Source organism: Pezoporus occidentalis, unplaced genomic scaffold (assembly GCF_034315485.1).
Source record: "Pezoporus occidentalis ecotype Australia unplaced genomic scaffold, CSIRO_AGI_Poc_V1 ctg39, whole genome shotgun sequence".
Lineage (NCBI taxonomy): Eukaryota > Metazoa > Chordata > Aves > Psittaciformes > Psittacidae > Pezoporus > Pezoporus occidentalis.
Genome location: NW_026915713.1, coordinates 2,060,947 through 2,084,888, shown reverse-complemented (window position 1 = coordinate 2,084,888; position 23,942 = coordinate 2,060,947). Strand labels below are relative to the sequence as shown.

General features: G+C 39.0%; 1 protein-coding gene across 7 annotated transcripts in view; it reads left to right on the top strand.

The window, feature by feature from the left end:
* The window catches only part of TPD52L1 (TPD52 like 1), a 54,134-nt gene that overhangs the window by 15,797 nt on the left and 14,395 nt on the right, over positions 1-23,942 (top strand). For 3 of the 7 annotated variants that reach the window (XM_062632387.1, XM_062632384.1, XM_062632391.1), the window contains exons 2-5: positions 2,818-2,933; positions 9,070-9,218; positions 19,572-19,604; positions 21,963-22,064. In XM_062632387.1, coding sequence (XP_062488371.1) covers positions 2,818-2,933; positions 9,070-9,218; positions 19,572-19,604; positions 21,963-22,064 — 400 coding nt within the window. Of the gene's footprint in view, positions 1-2,817; positions 2,934-9,069; positions 9,219-19,571; positions 19,605-21,962; positions 22,078-23,942 lie in introns of all 7 variants that reach the window. The other 4 variants (XM_062632390.1, XM_062632388.1, XM_062632386.1 and 1 more) reach the window with 3 other exon arrangements.

Below are 23,942 nucleotides of genomic sequence, written 5' to 3'. Positions count from 1 at the left end.
TATTTGGTTTCTCTAGCATCTCATCCAAGGACAAAGTTTCATGTTTACATTCTCAGTAGGTGGAAAAAGTTGAGATCTGGCTGAAGCCAGAGGAAGCCTGTTTTCTTCCTAATGTGTTCAGGGCTTTTTTTTCTTCCTTTCCTAACCTGAAGACAGGTTAGAGAAGTGGTCTGTGAGCGTAGCCCCAGGCACTGGTGAAGATTAAAAACTTTTAGGACAGATTAAAAAAATGCATTTTTCTTGCTCAAGTGGGGAAAAGAGACTGAGAAGTTCCAATGACCTAGCATGAGAAATGAAGCATGTTACCTATGCTGGTAGACCTGGCTCAGGACTGACTGACTGGTCAGTCATAAGTGATGAGAAGTGAAGCTGTCTTCAGAAGAGTAGAATGACAGCAGAGGGTGAAGTCCCAGATGTGGCTGGAAAAACAAAAGGGATCATAAAGAAAAGATAGAGACTGAGGAGAACAGCAAGGGAAAAGTGAGAGAGTAGGTTGTTCACGGTAGTGCTTGTGTGAGTTAAGTTTCAGAACTGAGACTGGCAGAAGACTGTGACTCACAGTATGGTGATGTTCAGACGAAAACTGTGAGGTAGCTGAAGCAAAGTCTTTGCAGGGGGACAGTGACCATTAGGGAAGATTCTGGTAGTGTCTTGAGCAAGAAAATGGAGACTGAAGGATCAGATTGTATTTTAGACGACTTAGACAAGAAGCCAGAGATAAGAACTGGGAAAAGGACGGGCACTGGATGAGGTTGCAGAGGATCGTGCCAAAGATTGATATGCATGTGCTGTTTTGGAATGAATTGTGATTTCAGTTCAATCTTGAAGTTTGAACTTGACCACTGGGTCTAATTGTTAGTTGTCTTTGGTATTTTGGCTCATGCTGGTTTCCATCTCAAACTGTTATCCAGCAATTCTGGCCTCTTTACCTAGCCAATCCCAAACTAATGCTGTCCCTTGCGCACAGATCTGCCTTTTTGTTAGCTCAAGGATTGGTTGCTCCAAGATTGTATCATCTCACATCTACCCCAAAGGGTTTCCAGTCTTATCCCTGTTGCCCCTCAAGTTTTTCCTGGTATTTCCAAGAGGTGTTCCTCCATCCATGAAAAAAGAGACTGCTTTCAAGACCGTGGGGACTAAGTTTAGCCTGATTCCTACAGCAACACTGTTAATCCTCAAACACATATCGAACAGTTGTATTTAGAGATGGGGGTTGTTAATAAAGGTGATTTGGGAGTATTTGTGCTGAACAAATGTGCTTTTCTTTTGTTGTGACTTCAACAATTGAGGTTTTCTTGGCAAGCTGCTGTTGGGTAATAGCTAAGGTATCAACTACTTCTGTATGCTTTCATGTTTTAAAAGGGTTTGTGCTTGAAAGTGATGTTCTATTGTTGCATACCATGCCAGGCAGGGGTTCAGCACCTTGTTGCTGCTCTTTATCTTCCTACTAAGGGGAGGTTGTAATTAACAAGGTTGAGTTCACCATGTTGTGCTCTGAAGTTGATGGTATGAATCAAATCAGCTCTGTTCTCTTAAATAGAAGGAAATACAGATACACTGGGGGACTCTAGGTGGAAGAAATGAGAGAGAGATGGAGGGAGTTTTGCTTTCTGTATGAAAATACAACATACTCAATTTCAAGTTGTTGAATATTTCAGATTTGCGGCTTGTAACCTCTATTCCCTACTGCCAGAATTTAACAAAGTTGAATTCTAAGTGCCATGTAATAGACTACACAGGCCTCTGTGGACCTAGGAAAGGAATTGTTCTCTTATGTATTAAGCAGTATACAGATGTCAGGAGTCGGCTGTGATGGCAGATTACCCTGCTAAAGAACTGAAATACAGGGAAAAGTGCTGCGCCAGATGCAGTCTGGAGCAGAATTTTCTTCCAGAACAGAAACAGATTGAGAAATTTAAAACAAGTCCCCAAGGAGTGAGAATGTTTTCTGTTACCTTATGTTTTGCATTGTTTTCTTTGCAGACAACGAAGAATGAGAGGCTATTAATGGCTGGAACCACAGCAATCATTCTTCTCTTTACTGAATGTTTGGGAGATAAAATATATTTTGTTTTCTCTATATTATACCAGGCAGGCCCAGGTCTCACAAACGTTTATGTATGTGCTTATCTTACTTATCATGCATAGTGATCCTTGTCTTGGACATGCAGAAGAAGAAAGTAACTGGAAATCCAGTATAAATGTTAACCCTTCACAAGTTTAGATTAGGCGATAAAGGTATGCTTATCCTTAACATTTAGAAAATTCAGACAGCAGGTATGGCATTTGCTTCTGCAAACTGTGTACAGCTGTAATGTTCTCAAATTGCTGCACTCAGAGGTACTTTTAAAGCAAACTTTGCTCAGTAATCTGCTTCCTGTATTGCTCAGTATACTGTTGCCACTATTCAAATCAGTGATCCACATTAGCCAGCTTTCCTATTTTTCCTGTTTCGAAGGAAAAAGATTTTTTTTCTTGTTTTTTTTTCTTGTTTTTTTTTTTTGTTGTTTGTTTTCCTTTTGTTAGAAGCAAGGAAATGCTTTGTCAGGGACTACTGGGGTCCAAGTTGGTTGCTTTCTGGGAATGTGTGGTACTTTCACATATTAAATTGCTTCCGTGCAGACATTACCATCTGATACTTCTAATAGCTTTTCAGAAACAAAGAGGAGCAGAATCCAAATGACCTTTAGCAGGAAAACGTTGTTCCATTTTCCTTGTGGGTAAATATACTATCAATCTTAGATTTTAGAGACAGTCAATATCATAGCTGAAATAATTGATAATGGTTGTCCTGACCTTTTAACTCTTTACTTTAAGGCCTGTTGGAAACCCAGTCTTTACAGGAAGCAGATGATGATGTGGTCACTGACGTTGATTTCACCACTATGATTTCTGAAGAAGAAAAAGAGGAGTTAAAGATTGAGCTAGCCAAGGTAATGAATTTGAATTTCTGTGAGTGTTACTGTTTTTACATCATTAAAATGGAAGATATTAATTGTAGGATGAAGTACACATCATAAAGTTATTATCTTCTTTTTTAGTGAAATTATTTTAGGCTACAATAATGTGAAGCAATTAATTTCTTTAGATATTTTTTGAAGATTAAATATCTTTACTTGATGATTGTAGAGAGTAAGTTAAATATACCTTACCATCTTATTCAAGATGTGTCTTTCATTTATAAGCCTTCCTTTATACAGAATGAAACGTGTTCTTCTTACTAGATCTGTGATACTGTTGCTACCGTGGTTGTGAAACCTGGGAAAGATTCTTTGTGTGGTGCTCAGAGAAAAAGCTGGAGATGGTTACACATGAGACTGATGATGATGAGCGCCTCACATTTTTGTTTCCTTTGGCACTGTCGTGTTTGGAGAGGGTTATATTTTTGGTTTGCATTTGTTACTTGCTTAATTAAAGAACTTGATGTCATGACACCATAAAGAGGTTTAAAAATAATTCTTATTAACAAGGAGATGGGAGGAAAAAAGGTGTGAACCATGTGGTCTTTTTATTACAAAGATTAAAGAGATTGTCTAGATTTGGTCTACAGTGGGAAGGTGGATTCAGTTCTAGTTACTGCTGCTGAATACTGCAGAAACAAGTTAAATTTAAAAATGGATTATGAGAGAATGGGAAAAAGTGAGTATTTATTTTACATATGAGACAAATAACAAATCACAGCTGTATGAAGGGGGAGTTGATTTTGTCTAAATTGAAATAATGTAACAGAAATATTTAAATTAATATTAAGTTGTAATATTAAATACTCTGAGAAGTCACATTCTTAATGACTTTCAAGTCATTTACCTTTGGAGCTGATTTAGGATTTTCTATTAAACAGAAACCAGAAGATTGTTTTTTTTGTTTGATGTTTCATCAAGCCTTGTGTTTCTAAGTTGCTAGTTAATTTTTACTTCTTTGCTGATCCTGTCACTTCTGTAAGTAATAAGAAGGTAGCTGGAACTTCACATCTTCAGCTCATCACATAGGAGCTGGGATGTTCATCAGTGGGTCTTCATCAGAACAGAGGCAGTGGGCACACTGAAGCACTGGAGGTTCCCTCTGAACATCAGGAAACACTGTGAGTGTGGCTGAGCACTGCCACAAGTTACCCAGGGAGGCTGTGGAATTGCCATCCTTGGAGATACTCAAAAGCCATCTGGACATAGTCCTGAACAACTGGCTGTAGGTGTCCCTGCTTGGGCAGAGGGCTTGGACCAGATGACCTCCACAGGTCCCTTCCAACCTCAGCCATTCTGTGATCCTCTTTTCTGGTGAAAGGAACTTAAGAGGCAGATGGAAATAAGGAAGGGGAAAAAACTTCCTGCAACCATCTGAGAATGGTATGCCTCTCTCAAGAGAATTAAACTCAGCAGTTTCTGGGCAACTGTTCTGCTTGACGATTCCTGTGGGAGCAGAGAATTCTCAGTGGCTTATGTTAGAAATGCTTTAATTCATGTACCAACACACAAGTGAGAGATTGTCTTTCAAATATTATGATTTTGTCTGACCTTGAAGTTATTTTGTGAATTGCTCTCAGCAGTTTTCTGGCATACAGCTTACGCTTAGAACCAAAATAAAACGAATAATTATTGCAAGAAACGTTTAGAAAACTTCAATTTACAAAGAACAAAGTCTAAACTGAAAGAAGGCTTATGATTCTTAGAAGAGACTGTAAAAAACATGTCAGGCCTTGATTCCTTCAGAAGGAAATCTCTGTGGGAACTGGCTAATGTTTTCTTTTGAAAAGCTATTAGTCCTTACTTTCAAGTCTCCTCTTCTCCACTGCTGGTAGTTTTGTTTTCTTCCATGCCGTTATGTGTCTGGTAATACCTGGTTGAGCCTGTAGGAACAAGCACCTTTGTTACTGTTCTGAAAGGTTCAAATCTTCCTTAATACTGCAATTATTTAATAGCTGATATAATGGGGAGCTGTCATGAACACCTGTTGTGCATGTATTTAAACAGAAAATGTATGCTCCATCTCTGTTGTGTGTCTGCTGTTTATATTCTCTGTCTTTTTTCTCTTCCTCCTCTTCCACGGCTCGTAGTCTCTTTGTACTGAAAGCTTTTCAGAGTATGGGCTAACTGTTCTTGTATTTGTAGTCTGGCTAACACAGCAGGGCTCTGACCTTAATCAAGCCTTGGGATTTCTACAGTGCAGGTAAAAAAAGTAATTCCTCAGAAACTTCTATCAGTCATTTGAATTATGACTGATAGAAGTGAAAGTGGTCACTTCAGAATAATAGCAGGAAATTCTAGCCCAAAAACTTTATGTAAGGCCAGAAGCCTGTTAGCAGAACAGACTTGCTCTTCCCCAGCCCCCCTCTTCCTTCCTCAGTGTGAAGAGCATGTTACAATGACTCTTGAGTCATTATGGGGGCTGAGGTTTTGAGCTATCTCACTCACTGCTGTCAGTTGTCCTTCCATTATTCCCATCAAAGTAGTCATATACTCCTTGCTGTCTTCCCCCTCCCATACCTTCACAAAAGCAGCTAGCTATCTGGTTTGAGGTACAAGCTTGCTAGCTGATACACATATTCTAAATTCAGCTGTGTGTGCTGCTGCATATTTATTCCCAGTTTGAGGAAAGATGTGAGTAGCTTTTTCTGCAAACTTATGGCTAATTTTATTTATGAGTGTCCCTCATGTCTTTGGGTGCTGTTCACCCAAGGAAAAACTTACAAATCAACAGGTACTCAGCCTGGAGGTATAAAATTTGAGCTATATGATTTAGTGCAGAGATGAAGTGCCTGTTATTTTTTGTGCTATGTTATTCTGTTCACAGTTACAACTACTTTCTTTTTAGAGGCTTTTACAGCTACTTTCTTTTAAATATTAAGGTGCTCACATTTCCATATTTAATGCATTTTAGTGGATATATAATACTCAGCAATTCTGAAAAGGATAACATTTCAATACCAATCAGTAGTTTACTAAATATAATGGCTAATCAAAATGTAAGGGTCCCATGGATTGACTTCATGATTGCTGTAACTTTCTTCGTGTCTTTAAGCCCACAGAAAGGGAGAAGGGAACTTTGTTCCTATGTGGTTCATCTATATTCTTACAATTCTGTTGCACTTAGAAAGAAGGAAGTGTGAGGAGTAGAAACTTGTATTTCTGTTGACTTAAGCCCTAGTTTCATAATGGATTCTGCATTTGTAAGAATGTACTTTTCAAAAACGCTTAGGCAGGTGATGCCTAACTTCCATAGGAGTTAGGTGTGTAACCTGCCTAAATGCTTTTCAAGATCCTGCTATGAGCCCTAATACTTTCTACCTACCTCACAGTCTTCAATCACTGATGTCTGAGCACTTGAGGGAGGCTTTGTATCTACCACTATTTTAAAATTATGGGACTTGAGGAGGATTGTGGCACTTCAAAACTGCTCTCTGAAGAAAGATAATATATTGGTTTTAATGCAGTCAAAAATGTTCATACTTAGTGCCATTGGGCATATGGTTAATGTTTGCGTAGGGCTTTACAGCCTTAGGTGTCTATTACATGGAACAGATGGAAAGAAATTTTAATAGAAGCCATCAGATGTTTTCATATCCAGGTACCTAATGATCAGCCTAGTGCTAGCTCATATGGAAAGCATTATTGTTTATGTACATGTAAGGATACTGGTATTGGTTAAGGAAGGAACTTAATTCCTTAAGTTAATTTATTGGACTTAATTCCTTTATTTTAATTAATTAATTCATTTATTTTAATTTATTAGACTTAAAGAACTAAGTTCTTTAGCAGTGTTGCTCAGGCAGACTTGTGCACAAACTGGTTTGCTGTGGGTGGGAAACAGCTAAAGGGAGCTCTGAACTGCTGCCTGAGGAGTGATGATATCTGTGATTTCTTCTTTCTGTAAGCATTTAAGCAGCTATCCTCTCAGAAGACAAATTCACATTGACTCTCATTTGCAGGTTGGGAATATAATGGAGCATAAAGGACAGGAGGAGGAATAAAGCAATTTTGGCTTGTTATGTATCCTACATAGAGAAGAGATTCAGAGCAGCCCTGTGGAGAAGGACTTGGGGGTGTTGGTTGATGAGAAACTTAACACCAGCTGACAGTGTGCGCTTGCAGCCCAGAAAGGCTGGGCTGCATCAAAAGGAGCGTGACCAGCAGGTCGAAGGAGGTGATCCTGCCCCTCTACTCTGCTCTTGTGAGACCTCACCTGGAGTATTGTGTGCGGTTCTGGTGTGCTCAACATAAGAAGGACGTGGAACTGTTGGAACAAGTCCAGAGGAGGGCCACGAGGATGATCAGGGGACTGGAGCACCTCCCATATGAAGATAGGCTGAGGAAGTTGGGGCTGTTCAGCCTGGAGAAGAGAAGGCTGCGTGGAGACCTCATAGCAGCCTTCCAGTATCTGAAGGGGACCTATAGGGATGCTGGAGAGGGACTCTTCATTAGGGACTGTAGTGATAGGACAAGGGGTAACGGATTTAAACTTAAATAGGGAAAATTTAGATTGGATATGAGGAAGAAATTCTTTCCTGTTAGGGTGGTGAGGCACTGGAATAGGTTGCCCAGGGAGGTTGTGAATGCTCCATCCCTGGTGGGTGTTCAAGGCCAGTTTGGACAGAGCCTTGGGTGGCATAGTTTAGCGTGAGGTGTCTCTGCCCATGGCAGGGGGGTTGGAACTAGATGATCTTAAGGTCCTTTCCAACCCTAACTATTCTATGATTCTACTGGGGAAGTGTTGGCATCACAGGCATTGGTGAAACTGATGCCTTCTACTTCATTTGTGTTCATAATGTTGCTGCTTAATTCCTGAGCTGCTTTAATATTTTAGATAGCAGGTAGTGACAAAACAGAAGGTGATAGGTGGGGAATTCAAGTGTGAGACCTTTCCAAGAACAACGAGCTTGCAGCCAGTTTTATAGAGAGGCAAAAGGCCTAAGTGTGTAAAGATGATGCTAGTGTTGACGTCCTAAATATAGCCCTGGAGGTCAGCAACTGATTCAGCTGGTGCTTGCCTCATTCCCTGCAGCCTATGGAGTTAAGTCACAGGAGACTGTGGTTCCAGGGAGTTTAACATATGGTAACCAGATACATTGCCATATGTTATTCTAATAACATATGGAGGAAGGAACACAGTTGGTAGGGGAATTTCTAAACCTGAAGTGAAAGGCAGCTGGTCTGCTGCCACTTGCCTTGTTAGCTTCAGTACCTTTGTGTGCTGCTAGTATAATTGGCTTGTGAGGCTTCAGGATGAAGAATGCTCACCATGAGGTCTCTACCCATGCTCACTAGAGGGCTGCCCAAGGGGGAGAATCCTGAGCCAGTAGCAGGCCGATTCCATGTTCCTTCTTCTCAGTCAAGTTTTCTGATCCTTGTCTTGCTAAAATACTGTCTTGATTTAAATGTTTCAGGTAATGTTCACTGCTGGGAGAGTTATATCCCTCTGTTTGGGCTGAATGGCATCTTTGCAACTTGAATTTGCATGGTGTGGTTAAGGACTAGGAGCTCTGAAAAGACTAATCTGCTGTATTCTGAATGCTTCTATGCTTAGAGCAGGGCCTTTTCACTCATGTTAATAATCCATCTGCTATTTATTTTTATGTTACCGTTGGACCTAAAATATGTACATAAAAATGCATATGACACGAGTGGAACACTGAAAAACTGCAAATACAAAGTTAAAAGCCTGTGCTTTCAAGGAGAGATATTTGACTGAATTATCAAGTCTTCTCCTGTTCTGCCTGTTCCCATTTTACTAATGAATGAAAAACTGGTGTTGGAGATTACTAATGCCCCAAGGCAAATCTTGGTCAGGTTGCTCAATAGTCCTTTACTGGAGAATTCTGTCTCTTACCAGATGCATGTGTATGACGGTACGCATAGATGGCACAGTTTGACACAGTAATTTAATGCATTTTCAGCCCTGTTCTGGACATGTCTTTGTGGTTTCCACAAGCACTTTATCTCTCTGTGTCTCTAGTCAGCTACAGAAAATGCAAGTTTATGTGAGATTCATTTAATCCGTTAACAGTGTTTGTATTTATCAGTCCTTTGGAACAGGCTAACACCTTTTTCCTTTCTCCTCCCTCTTTGTTTCTCTCAGCTAGAGGATGAAATTTCAACTTTGAGGCAAGTGTTAGCAGCCAAAGAAAAGCACCTGGTTGAAATTAAACAAAAGCTTGGCGTAAGTCTGATGAATGAGCTGAAACAGAACTTTAGCAAAAGCTGGCATGATGTGCAGACAACTTCTGCGTGAGTACAGACCTTACACAAATTCATACTTTTATGTTGTATACCATGTTGGGGGTGTTGACTTCATGAGCTCTGGTATGAAATTTAGTGGTTGAAATGCCTGTCTGAATGAGTAGATCATAGGGACAAACATGTAAAGCTTCTCAGAGCAAGGAGACCTGAAAAAAAGCCTTCCACAGCAGCAATATGCTTTGCTACTGTCTTGCGCCTCACTCTTGTAAAATAGCAGGGACTAAAACTGTTGTGGTCCTGAGAAGGTTACCTTTCTGTCCCATGACACATTCTTACAGAGTCCTGAAGGGATGTGTTGTATTTTTTCAACTTCCAAGGGAGGCAATGTACAAAAATAAATTTAAACCAAAGCATTAGTAACTGTTTAAAAAAACAGTACCACAATCTGAGTTATAAAGAATACTGACAGGCTCAGTTGATGTTTGACTCTTCAGTTCCTGCTTTTGGTTGTCCAAAAGGAACAAAAAGATGTGTTGGAGTAAGTTGAAACAAGGGGGCACAAAATCACAAAATGGAATATATAAACCTTTAGAATTAGATTTAAGTAATGTTAAGATTGATGGCTTTGTAACAGTAGCAATGGAAAATTACTGAGGTGCATGATACATAGAGGAAAAAAAATAGAGTACAGCTAGAGAACATACTGAGAATTCTCACAAGATAAATTGTTATAGTTGTGACATAGTTTAAGAAAAACAGCCTAGAAGAACAGGACACAGGGATAAGGAGTATCTGGGAATGGCAGGTGTCCAGGATGGGCTACAGTTAAACTAACTGATAGCTAGGAGGATAGGAGGATTATTATGTCTCTGGTGCTAACAAACCAATTAAACTGGTATGAGCATCTACTGCGTGTGCTTCAAAGGCTGCCAGAAGTGACGAAGATTGTTGGAAGAAGTAAATGACCCTCAGAGACCACCACCACAATTCTGTATGCATGCGGGGAACTTTCTGGAAAATCATGTAATCCATACATAGCCTCATGAATACGTATGTATGCCCAGTGGCTATCTAAGGACAACTTGTGTAGCAATAGGGGACACACGTTAGGAGGAGCTATCCCCTGTGTCTCCCGGCGCCGCAATAAAGAATACCTGCCTGTCAGCTTGAAACTTTGTTGGCAAGTTTGTTCGTGGAGTTTTCTCTGTATCAAACTGTACCATCTTTGAGGTTATCATAAGTTCTGTGTATTTGAGTTTTTATTATGTTTCAGCATTGTGTTCTTAGGCAGGTTCTGGAAGCCCCTCACAGCCTTGGTTTAGCACTGTGCAGAATGTGTAACTAGTTCACAAGAGTTCAATGAAATGCAGCTTTGAGTTCCCAGGGTGAAAGATAATGCGTAAATATGAAGAACTGTTAACTCCATTGCCATTGTTGCAGTGATCTTAACTTGAATTTTAAAATTTTTATATTTTTTTTTAATCAGACCAATTGTCCTGTGGAAGTCTAGTCCAACTCAGTTGCTGCCTTCAAGAAAGGTGCCTTATAAAAATGAGCCAGTTCTTGGATGAGGAAGCAGAGGAGGGAGGTTATTTAGGCTGCAGCTTGCTGCCAAGAACTACTGGTGCAAGCCTTTTGTCTCACGTAAGGAAGGAGTTAAAAATACACATATGGACATAGTGAGAAGACGTCTCCCAAATCTGCCACAAAAAAAAAAAGTCAAAAAAAAAGTCAAACCCAGGATAGGTAGTGTTACTCTTTGCTCTGTATCTGCTAGTGTCACCAAGAGAGGTGGCAAATAAAACTACAAACTCCAAAGCTCTAGGAAGGCAATAATAATTACTGAGGGGCTGGTCTCAGCTTCATACTGGGCTTTATGCTTACACATATGAACTTGCCATGTTCCTCCAAAACTATTTGGGCTGAATTAATAGCAACACTGGGAGAAAGAACCACCCACTTATCATCAAGTACTGTCTGAAAAGTTATAAGAGTATTAATAATTCCTTTTCTTTTCAATTGACAGCTGAATTTGGCACTTAGGGAGAAACAAGAGTGAGCTGCTGTACAGCAGAGCTGAGCTGGGATTTGACAGCGAGGCAGTCAGGGCAGTGGCATCATCTATGAAGAAGCAATCCCACAGTACCTGAGCAAAGGGAGCAGAGCAGGTCCAGCGACAGTAAACAAGGTCAAGCCAGGAGTTCAGATCTCCAGATAAGTCTGTAGTGATGAGCCAGGTTCAGGCTCAAGCCAGGAAGTCCAATATGTGAGTCAAGATCAGTGAGGTACCTGTCCCGATACAAGCACAGTGGTAACATAACCTGAGCAAAGACCAAGGACTTAAATGCAGTCTAAGCTTTAGTGTAGCTTGCAAATGGAGGTATGCCTAACAAGGCTTCTCATGCCTCTTTCTTGCCCAGCGCTGTCACCACAGTCTTGCCCAAAGTCACACAGTTGGGCTGTGTCAGAGCTGGCCCTGAGCCTAGGCAGCCAAACCCATGGGAGTGGGGGGAGAGGGGGAGAGTTTGCAGTGCCTCTTGGTGCACTCCAGGCCCTAACAGAGACTTGGAAAAAATAGGTAAAAATGTGCATTTTTTTCCATGAAAATAATCATTGTCTTTTAATGGGAAATCCAATAGGGCATGAACACCTTAATAGGAAACATAGTTTGTATGTCTCCTGTCTCTAACTTCTGGACAGTTTCTCAGCTGTGTCTTATTTCTCATGACATGCCATTAGCACTATCATCCATTCTGGCTCAGTGAAGATGTCTGGCATGTGCTAGGAGAGGACAGTCCAGATAGACTGAGCCTTAGAATAGACACCTGAACTAGTTACTTAGGAGTCACTAACAAAATGTTGACAGAAAAGCTTTTTTTTTTTACCTTCACAATGTTGACATTTTCCACAAGGACGGAGAGACTTAGGAGACATTATCAGAAAGGTAGTTGCTACTTTTTATTTAAAGACAGGTTTCAAAACTAAGAAGCCATTAGGCAATGAGCATTCACAAGTAGTTATGTGGAACTGAGCAGCAGAAGTCCATTTGTGCCCTTGAAAACCCTGATGTCCATGATCCAGTTGCTATATAATTCTGGCTGATGCTCATGCCAGTACACTGATGCCAGTACAGATCATGGTAATCCAGCATTCTTCAGAATGGATGTGTTAAGTAATAGAGGTGATTCATTGTTGCTGCACCAAAATAGAAATGGAATAGCATTACTCACCAAGACTCTCTGATTTAGTAAGGATGAAAAGCCAGTTTTAAAAAATAAAAGTTCAAAATATTTACATGCCTGTACTTTAGGTTTCTAAATCCACAATTAGTCATTTTAGATTTTAAAAAGACCTGTTTCTAAGGAGGCAGATTTTGCTTTCATGCATTCTTCTGGGGTTTGTAGCTGCTGTGCTTTCCTGGAAGTTAAGCCCACTTTCCTTTAATGGGGAACTTTTCAAAGCCACAGAGAACAAGCACCAAATTTTTGTCCTCTTATTGTTAAAACTATTTTTAAGATCTCCATTTAGGGACACTTTCTTAGGGTTAAAGTGGACTTGGAGGCAGAGGGCTGAACTTCTCTCAGGAACAGTAAGGTATGTTTGAACAACTAGTTAAGACTCATGACCTGACTCACAGGATGGATGCCACCTGGAGTGACTAAATTTAAACTTGAGATTTTGACTATGAAACTTTTAATTTTAAATGGCTGGCCACAGGTAGTTTAGGAGTTAGTCTGAGCAGGATTAACATGTACATGATTGTCATTGAAGAATCCCTATTACTAAAAAGGAAGAAAAGATAACAGTTTTCATAGTGAGGAAAGCTAGAGCTGGAAGTTAGTGGACTGATGTTCTCCATAAATGGAAGATTCTGTCAGGCTCAACATAAAGTTCTGTACAAAGTCCGTTTCCTTGTTATTAATTCATGCTTTAAGGTATGAAAAATCAGTTTAACTACCTGCAGTAAGATATTACTGTTGCAAATGTAATGTGGAGCTTCTAATGTATCAAATCAGCTTTTTTATCAGTTTTGTTTTTCTCTAAATAAAACCTGTAATGTTGTTTGCATTTTTCAGCCTTGTATGGAAGTCATTCATTTATGGTGATGACCAGAATCATGATGCATTTTTCACATTCCTTGTTCATTTCCTCTGCTATTCTTCAGTGCACTGATTTTCAGTATAATCACTGTGTTGGGGAAGACAGGGGTTCTACTATAGAAGATATCAGTAACTAGAGAGCAAACGATTGCCTTAAGTTTAATTTGCTTTCATGGTGGTAAGGCATTCAACTGGAATGACTTCCCACACACACCTTTTTTAAAGATCAGGTTTCCAGTGAACAGAGGTGGGTGGATATTCAGATAGCTTCTAGCAAAGCAGGTTTTTTATTTGTATTTTAAACACAGGTAATTCATTCTTATTTAGATGCTGGAAGCAGGGTATTGTTGGTGGATTTCAAGGTTATTTATTTTAGTTTAAGGAATCATAAAAAATGTCTTTACAGGGATATTTACAAAGACCATAATTCAGCTTTTCTAATTAACATTTTGCAACAAAGGAAAGGTTTTATGTAACCTGAATGCAGTATGTTTATGTAGTTAATGCTGCTTGATTGGCGGTGCTCTTTCTAGCTTTCTGTACTTCAGATTTTCACTGTATAGCACATTAAGGTAAGAAGATGGCTTCTATAAAGATTGACCTAGTTTTATACAGTGTCACAGTATCACTGAGGTTGACAGCATTGTCAGCAGACTGTCTAGTCCAACTTTCAAAGCAGGGTGAGCTAAAGCAAGGTGGTCAGGACTATGCCCAGTCAGATTTTTAACATCTCCAAGAATGAAGACTCTAGAGCCTCTAGGGCAACACATTCCAGTGTTTAGTTGCCCTTACTGTGAAAAACCTTTTTCATTTGTTTAAATATTTCCTGACTTCAGTTAGTGCCCATTGCCTCTTGCACTTTCACCAGATACCACTAGCCTTTGCTAAGCATGTATGTCATAATCATGCTCAGCTTTGGCTGTCCCTCAGCTCTTAATGTGGTGCTCTTCTGTACTACTCTGGAAAACAAACAAACAAACAAACCAACACAGTAGAACATCATAGTGTTGTCCTCTCAGGAGGTTTTTCAGTACTACTGAGTTTCTAAGGAGCAGTTGTATCTGTAAAGTTACCCATCAAGAAACTCACTCCAGCCTAATAGTTCCCAGAAGCTACTTTGTTATTCTTTCTTGAAATGTTAGCAGCCATTAGAAGGCGTAAACCTCCTCTGTTTTAAGTGCATGATCTTTCAACCCATGGTTGCAATAGTAATGCAACTACAGAGATAGCTTCTAGGGAGATGAAAATGGTTTGTTTTGCTATTAACCTTCCTCCCTCCCCCCCCCCGAAAAAAGAAAACCGCAAACCAATACTCCAGATGTTCAGACCACTGTCAGCAGCAGTTCTGCCATGGCCAGTAAACTATTAGAATGGCTAAGAACTTAACGAAAACCCATTGTCTCCTTGGGGGCTGTAATAGTATATTGGCATGAAATATCTCAAAGCCCATATGATTACTGATGCCAGCCAGGGGTTTGAGAAGCCTATGATGTGATGGAAAATGGACCCATGCAAGACTGCCATTTAGGACAGGAATCTCACAAAACTGTTTTCAAAATTACTTCATCTTTTGCCCTCACAGACAAAAGTTGTCAGTTGTTCTAGAAAGGGAAAATATATATAATGAATTAGAAGCCAGAATGAAGAGAACTATAAGTGCTAACTGCAAACAGCATGTCTCCAAGCTGGTGCCTGGGGCTTTCTCAAGTGGTGGTTGTCTTTTGAAGCCTTTTTAGGAAGGTTTCAATGTTGCTCTGCTCTTACATGTAATTACTTGAGACGAACATTCAACATGGACTTGTCCTTTCCCTTCACACACAGAATAAAGATCTTTTCATTTGCTACTGGCTGAAAGCTATGTGAGCAGGCTTACTTCTGCTGATAGAGAACCTGAGGACAACTGTATGGTTTCCACAAATAGTGGGAACTTACCATTTTGTAGTTCAAATTTCTGCCAGGTAATGAGAAAATAGAAAATAATAGTTGCGCTGCATGTGTCTTGGATTTACAATCTGAAGTACTTGCAGTCTTCATTAGTGTAACTTTAAATATACAGTAATGTTCCAGGGGTTCAGAATTTTCTCAGGAAGTCAAATATAATTTGTGGACAACCACAGTCCTACTGTGACTTTTAGGAATTTGGCATACTGTGTTCCCCCCCACCTTGTTATAGGTGGTAGTAAAAGAATTGTGGGTGTTTCTGTTCATTGTAATATGTAATCATCTTTTAACATTTTCTTTTCTAAATCTGCAAGTGTAGCAGTTGTGTAAGTGAAGAAATTATATGTTGGCTTTAGCAAGCACATTACCTGCCTGTGAGTCTGTGTTGTATGGAAGTAAAGGAAGCCTCTCACTTCCACTGAATTTGTGTCCTTTGGGTCAAATCAGGCAATGTTCATGGCTTCTTAAAAGGTAATTTTTTTGCTGCTTTTCCCTTTTCCACACGTATCTCTGGCTTTGAAGTTTGAAGGATGGAGTAGTAAGGTTGGAGAAAGAAGTTATCTTTGTCTATTCTTGTTGTTACTTTTCCACCTGTTTACATCAGAGCTTTCAGCTAATGGAAAATCCACAGCAAGGTTGGGTGATCTGTTCCATATTGATGAATATAGTGTTATTTTCTCAGGGAAAAGCCCACTGTAATTATCATTGGGCACCAGAAAATACGTAAGTGTATATTATAGTTATCTGTATGTATGTATGTAGCTAAGAAAGAAAGGGGAGGCCTGAGTGTAAATTGGAGACTCAGATTACCAGGATTAAAAATATCCAGGAAAGGGTCAGTGGAAAGGGAAGGAAAAGGAGAAATGGAAGGAAAAGGTAAAACAGAAATTAAACAAAGGGAAAAAAAGGGGGGGGGGGGGGGAGGAAGAAAAAGGATAAAGGAAAGAAAAGAAGGAAACAGAAGGAAGAGAAATGGAGCGGTAGGAAAGAAAGGCAAAGGAAGAAAGGAAAAGAGAGGCTGGAATACGTTTAATGTGCATAATTTTGTTGATCTAGTGTACAGCACAGAGCCCACAGACAGTGTTATTGATATAGTTTAAGGTGTGATGAACTGTGAAGTTTCAGCCTGGAACATCTTAAACTCATCTGTGCTTAAGCCAACATATTGTGGCTTTTCTACCTGAAAGTTAACGATACCACAACAGCTTTTTCTTCCCCTATTCTATCATGCATTGCACAAATAGCGCATTTCACACAATTGTATCCCAAATTTTTTCCAACGTTTAAGATTACAGTGCAGGACAGCATGGAATATTTGTCACCTTTGTCTGGCACCCCTCCTGACCTGTGACTTTCCAGCCTACTGAACAGTCATCTTCTGCATGTTGCACACAGATTTCTGGCTGCAGGCAGGTCCCCTGCCAACTGCAGAGGTTCAGTTCCCTAAACTCTGCCCTTCCACCCTCTGTGGGAGAGGAACTGCCTGGGGCATACTTCCTTTGACTGCTTTAGGCATATGTACCCACCCAAGTGCCAGCACAGTTTCAGTTAATTCTTAACATACTTGGCAAAGGGAAGAATGTCTAAAAAAAGTACATCTGTTGTTTGGTTTTGAAGTTGGAGTAAATTTCAGATGAGCACTAAAAAAAAAGAAGTAATAAAAAAGCATACCACCTTAGAGTTTATTTGTGGGCAAAATGGCAATATGAATGCTCTTACAGAATGTTTTGTGTAAATATGCATTTATTTCATTAGAACATTAGCATGACTCGGTTAATGCTGAGCCCTGGTTTGTTTTTCTTTTTCTCCCAGAAAATCAACAAGAAAAATAGTTCTCTAGCTGAGGGTTTCTCAGGGATCCAGATGTTTTACATTGGTTCCAGAAATGTCATTCTTAAGCGGACTAATGGTTTGAAAACTAAGCAAGCTCCATAGGCCATGGCTTGTGCTACCAGGCTCTGCTCTACTGTATGGTTTTGTTGTTAATTGTTTGCATTTTGTTGCATCTTATGTAAGCTTTATCACAGAAGAGGGTTTCTCAAATTGATTAATTTTGCAAGCAAGCATTGATGGAGAGGCACAGTGCTGAATGAAGATGTGCTAATTAGCAGATGTACTGATTTTACAGAAGCTGAATGTAAGTTCCTTATAATTTACTGCAATAGGTTGACTATGCCATGCAAAATATAAATATTATATTGGTAGTCTACTTCTGTCAGCAGCCCCTATGTTGCCCCTATGAAGGAAGGTTAGATTAACTCTGCCATGTGAAGGGCAATTCTGTACTGGGTTGAGATGAGATCAGGTAGCATGCAGTATGATTACCTTGGCTTATCCTGCATATGAACATTTAAACATCCAGGATGCATTTAAACGTCCAGTTCTCTGACCTTTCTATACGTCTGCTACCTGACTATGCTCTATCTGAAGCACTCTTTTCTTCACATGCTGTGTTTTATGAAGTGGGATGTTCTTTCATGTGCTGTCACTGGCTGTAAAAATCAGCTAGTGAGACCTGGCTGTCTTATGATAGTACAAGCCAAATGCAGTAAACTGTCAGGTGAAAATGCAGTCAAAATATGCTGCAAATCTGTTTTGCCTAATTAGTGTCTTACAGTGATGGGGATATGAGTTATCTTTAAAGCTTCTTTTAAGTGTGCTGGGCATATTATCAGAATTTAACTGCAATATCAGCAGATTTTATGATAACCTCTAATAATCAGTTTTATAAATAATTGCTTTTGTTAAAGAAATACCCAATTTAAAAAAAATTTATAATCTGAAGTTGATGGATGAAATTCTTATGTTAATGTAATATAAAAAGGTAACATCCAAGATGACACAGATGAGTTTTTAACAGGGTTACAATTGTGACAGGAATTCGTATACTGTGTTTAATCCTTTTTATGTATGAAATGCAGTAGAAATATTAATTCTTAAGTGTTAAGTAAAAAGCATGGAATATGATCCTTTTTAGCCACTTCCAGCAATTATTCTGTGCTATGGCATATGTTTAGATGCCACAAAACCAGAGAAGGCATTCCCACTCTTAACAGCAGGAATCAGATAGACTGTTTCTACTTTCACTAATGCTGCTGGGCATCTGGCATAACATTGTTAAACTCAGAGAAGTTATGGTTACTTTGTATTAATAAAGAGAGGCACAGAGCCTAATGACATCTTTGTGTGAAGGTGGTAATTCTTGAATCTCTGTGTTATAAATTCTTCAAGTTTGTTTCTACTGGAGCACTTATGCCTTAAGGTTTAGTGTCAATGATCTTATTTCACACAATGGCTGACTGATTGCTGAGCTGCTGTCACCTGTCCTCATGAGCTGGGCAGTCTGTACTTGCCCACAATGGCTCAAAGGATGAGAAAACACAGGTGGTGTAAATGATTTAGCATGCTGGAACAGCTGGTGGTTTAGAGGGACATAAGCCATACTTATAGCACTCCAGTGAATAAATGTAAGCTTTACCTGGAATATCCAACTTTATTTCTACGCTTAAGGTTTCTGAAAATAATGTAAACTCTTCAGTGCATTAAAGCAAAACTGCAAACCTGTGTTACACGAGGATGTGGCTGGCTCATATTATTTATGCTACATACAAGTGAGAAGGATTTCCAGGATTTCAGAGACCTGTTGAAAAGCTCATGGTTACCAGAGTGTTTGGCATCAAATGAATGCTGTAAATCTGACATAAATACAATGGTAAAAATATCTGAGCCAAAATACTTGCTATAGATCAATACAGAGCATAACTAACTACAGTAAGGCAATGTGCTCTGTGGAAAGATAATTTATTTATGAAGAAGGCATAGTACTATGCATGATGGTGGAGAGGCAGGGATGGAGTGGCCTATTTTTGAGCTATAAGTGAGCTCGACTAAAATGCAAATTACTGATTTTTGTCTTTCATGACAGGCATTGCATGTTGCATTGCATCTTTAGCTGTGTTATTTTGTTGTGCCTTAAAGCTCTTCTTCAGCATTGCCAAAGGGAAGAGGGGTTCATGTCAAAGGTCGGTTTTGCTGAAGTTAGTGCTGAAAAAAAGACCAGTTGTGTAACAGTCTTAGCTGGATTTACAGTGTTACGTACTATCAAAAATATTAGGAACATAAATGCAGGCTCCATGTCTTCCTTGCTACTGGAAATTCTGGGGAGAATATTGGATTCATGGGATTTAAAGGGAAAAACATAATATTAGTTGGAACACCAAAATCAGTGTAATTTCAGCCAGTTCCCAGAAGGTGTGTTCTGACCAATGTAATGTACAGAAATACTAGGGGACTCTAATGTTTCTCAATTGAATTTGAGTCTGTCTGCTGTATGGGCCATTTAGGACTATTCTTTTAACAGTTTTACACAGTGTGAAGAACCTGCAGCAGAAAGGTAAGACATGGAGATGTTTTGTCATTAAACTAAATATGCCTGTGTGGCACTCCAGGGTGTCTTTAAAGAAAGCCAACCAACAAAAACCAACCAACCAAACAACCCCCCCAAACAAAACAAAAAAACCCAAACCAAACCAAAAACCTGAAACAAACAAAAAAAATCACTGCAGAAGGAGATCTACAAAGTATTTTACTATGCACAGTCAACCTGTACATATATAGGTTCTGATACCAAAGACCTTTTAGACCTGGAAGTCAAGTCTTGACCTTCATTTTGTCATGAGCAAAATTCCACTTGTGCTGAATGGTTTGGGAAGCTTCTCTGCTAGCAAAATGTCTAAAGACTTCAATGCCACAGGCATTAGAATATTTGATTTATTTGATTTTTTTTTTTTTTTTTTTTCCCCATAGGCAACATTTGTCAGCTATGTGCTCACAGTTTAACTGAAGCTTCATTAACGTCTGGTTTAGGGTCTCATGCAACCCTAGTTTATATGAGAATACGTCCCCTGACAGCAAGAGAGTGACAGAGCTATTAAACTAGTTGAGCTAGAGAATGCGGTCTCTGAAGTAAGAGCATTGCAGTCTTGCAACATCCAGGGACAGACTGGCTGAGGAGAAAGGAAACACAGTGAAACCAGTCTTTTCTGTCTCTGTATTCCACCAGAATGAATAAAACAGGCATAGCCAGTGTTCCTTCCTTTCTAGTTCTAATTTGTGGTCACTGTTGCAATGTTTTAGCCCTTGTTGTCATTCAACATTGTGTATGTGGCTGATTCAGCTTATCATTCTCTAGGTTTCTAGAGATTTGGTACACTAGTCTTAAATTGCTCCCTGTAGACTGCCTTGCTAGTCAGTCAAAACAGACGGCTTCATAGGAGCAGCCATTTCACTTGGCAATTTTAGAACTTGTTAGATCAGTAGTCTGTAAGAAACTTTGTGGTTTAGGAACATTAAGATCAAAATATTTGTGTTGGGGAAGATTCATTGTTGAAAGAATGTTGTATGAAAGAACAGAGCATTACATGGCATCTGCCTTTTAACTTGTCGTTTGTAAAACAGTCCTCGACAATGACTTTAAGCAATAGGTACTGCTAGGGCTAAAAGGACCTGACATAAAATGTGATGTGCTGTATTGCAAATGTTAATCTTCTCTTATTTCCCCTCCTGCATCCACAAAGTTATACTGCTTTCATATACCTAAAAATAAGAAGAAAATACTCTGTTTCAGGAATTAGGCAGTGGGGTTTTTTTATTTGTCTCCGGCGTATTTTGGTACACATTTGCAATCTTACAGATTTTGTTCAAAGGAGAATTAGAACCAGTAGAATTTTATTTCTGAATTTTTCATGATCATTTCTTCAGTTCTTGCCTGCCACCGCACACCACAGGATACAAGACTGATTGTAAGGTGCTCTGCTTTTGTTACTAGGTCAGTACTTCTAATTCCGAGCTTGTCTGCATCACTGGGAGTATCAGATAATTTACTTGGAAGGAAGTCTCCAATTTGCTGAGAGTTAGTTCAGTCAGCAAAAAACCATCTGTGCAGAAAAGCTTATTGATTACTCTGAGAAAGCAACTTAACTATACTAACGGGTCTATGTGGGTCAGAGTATGTATTCTGGATCAGTAAATTAAGATGATTCTGTATTTGAATGTATATACTACACATGCATTGAATGACTTCTGAAAGGATTGAGTCCTAGTAAGAATATGCATTCATGGTATGGATTTTTTATTTTCTTTCTCTGTGTCTCCCAAAGCCTTCTTCCTTTAAAGAAATTTCTGTTAAAAGTAAAATTGAGGCATATGGGAACAGATTTGGTAAATTTTGTCTAATTTGAAATATCAACAAATAATTTTGGAGTGTATGTTAAATGTACCTTATATGTATGTGCACAGAAAGGCAGGGTTGTGTATGTCCTGATTCTTTTCTGTGTTCTAGACAGCAGATTTTGCTACCAACTTGGTATCTGCTGCAAGAATGCTTGTTTGATGTAAATATTATTTTCTATAAGCAGAAACTGTATCAGACTCAACAAATCACTGCATTGCACTTTCAAACTGCGTTGCTGCTGCCCTCAAGGGATGTTACCTGGAAGAGGGCGAGATACAGTTAAGGATTGTTCTGGAGTGTGTTCTGCTCATGTTAGGATTAAACTGCACTTAGGAAGCTGTGCAGAAGCAGGCAGTTTTGTAATTTGTTTTGTGCTGCAGTTACTGTGTTTCTTAATCTTTCTGTGGATGGGACTTCAAGATGTGGAGATAAGGTAAAAGGGAATTAATTGCAGGGGATTCTGGCCTCTGTTAGTACTTATCACTGCTTCCGTTTTTTTGTTTGTTTGTTTTTTTTCAGTTACAAGAAAACACATGAGACCCTGAGCCATGCAGGACAAAAAGCAACAGCAGCTATCAGCAATGTAGGAACTGCTATCAGCAAGAAGTTTGGAGATATGAGGTACAGGGATCTGCTATTTCTCTGGTCTTATTTGGAGAACAAACAGTATAAGTCATCTGTCAATTAGGTTTTTTTTTAATTTCTGCATTAGCATTTTAAACATTCAAGTAGCTTGTCATCAGTGTGCAAAATAGTTTGACTTCAAACAAAAAGAAGGGATAGTGACAAATGAAAATATAATTCTTACCTGAGTCCTAGTTAAAAAAAAAAAAAAAGGTGCAATTTGAAATCCTTTTGGAATAACTTGGCAACCTCAAGGAAATGTGCAAGTAAAATAGAACGAAAAATTGCTGTTAGATCTTTATTAACCCAGTTTTATTCATACACGGATTCTGAAGGCCACTGTCATCTGTAGAAAACAAGCCTGCCTTGCAGCTGCTTGTGGAAAGATAAATAAATAATAATTAAAAAAGACAGGGCTATTTTTTATCAGCTTTTTCAAGATGTACAAATGAAAGTTGTGTTTTGCAGTTATATTTATAAAAAAAAGATACGATGAAAGTAGCAGGAGTTGAGGTCAGGAGATGAGCTGTCACTTAAATGCAGCCTGAATGTAAGGCTTTTTATGTTGATGTATCTTTTAAAGTATTGATCTTAAATTTCCTCACAATAAGATCATAAATGAAAAATTGTACACTGTAAGCCAGCACTTCAGTTTTCAACTTTGTAGCAGCATTACAGAATTTCTCAGGTGTTTTAGGGAGTTGATTTTTCTTTGTTTTTTTTTGTGATGAAATAAATGGACATGGGTAACTGTACAGTATATTGTTTGAGCTGCATGATTAGTCACATTTATTAGAGATATTGGTATGTTTTCACTTTTTTTTGGCCATTTTATAATGAAGGAGATAACCATATGTGAAGAGCTGTATGAATCCATTTTACAGTTTTTCAAATACATATGGGTTTGGATTTTTTTGCTGCAAATGGCTGGAGCATAGCTCTTGGCAGATAAAACTTTTTTTTCCCCTTTTCATTTTTAATCTGAATCTTAAGAAAACTTTAGAGTCCCTCCTTTATACCTACCTTTATGTACAGCTTAATAAACCCTGTATGGGAGTGCTACTGTTTTTCTATGTGAAATTAAAGAAGGAAAATCTTCATTGCTGTGTCATCTGCTTTACAATGTCTTTTCCCACATTGCAGTATAAAATGGAAATCTAGTGAGTGACTTGTAATCAGGGTATGAACATAAACTAAGAATTGTTTGACTTGGTACAGTTAAACATTTATATGCCTGTATATGGATATCAGAATAAGGAGGCATGCAGTTACATTTTCCTAGTACATTTTTTAGTATTCAGAAATCTGAGAGCTAAAAACTTCATTTAAAAGTTTTTTAACTTGTATCAGCTTTTTCGACCTTCATAACACCTCCTGTCTCCCAGATGAACAGATAGTCATGTGGTAGAGAAGTGTGTGGTTTATTTTTTCTTTCATTCATTCGCTATTGTCAGTCTTCCTGCTCTTCCCTTTGATGTCTTCTGGCCCTTCTATTATGAGAAGCACTGAGTGTAGTCCTTCTGCTGTCCTTCATGCTACTCATGATTTCCTGTGGTTTTATTGTATTTCACTGTCCTGGTTTTGGCTGGGATAGTTAATTATCTTCCTATTAACTGGTTCAATGCTGTGTTTTGACTTAGATTAATCTGAGAAGAATGCTGATAACACGCTGATGATTTACTTGTTGCTAAGTAGCACTTACCCTGATCAAGGACTTTTCAGTCTCCTATGTTCTGTAGTGAGGAATGTGATACTTAGAACCATAGAATCATAGAACAGTTAGGGTTGGAAAGGACCTTAAGATCCTCTAGTTCCAACCTCTCTGCCATGGGCAGGGACACCTCACACTAAACCATTTTACCCAAGGCTCTGTCC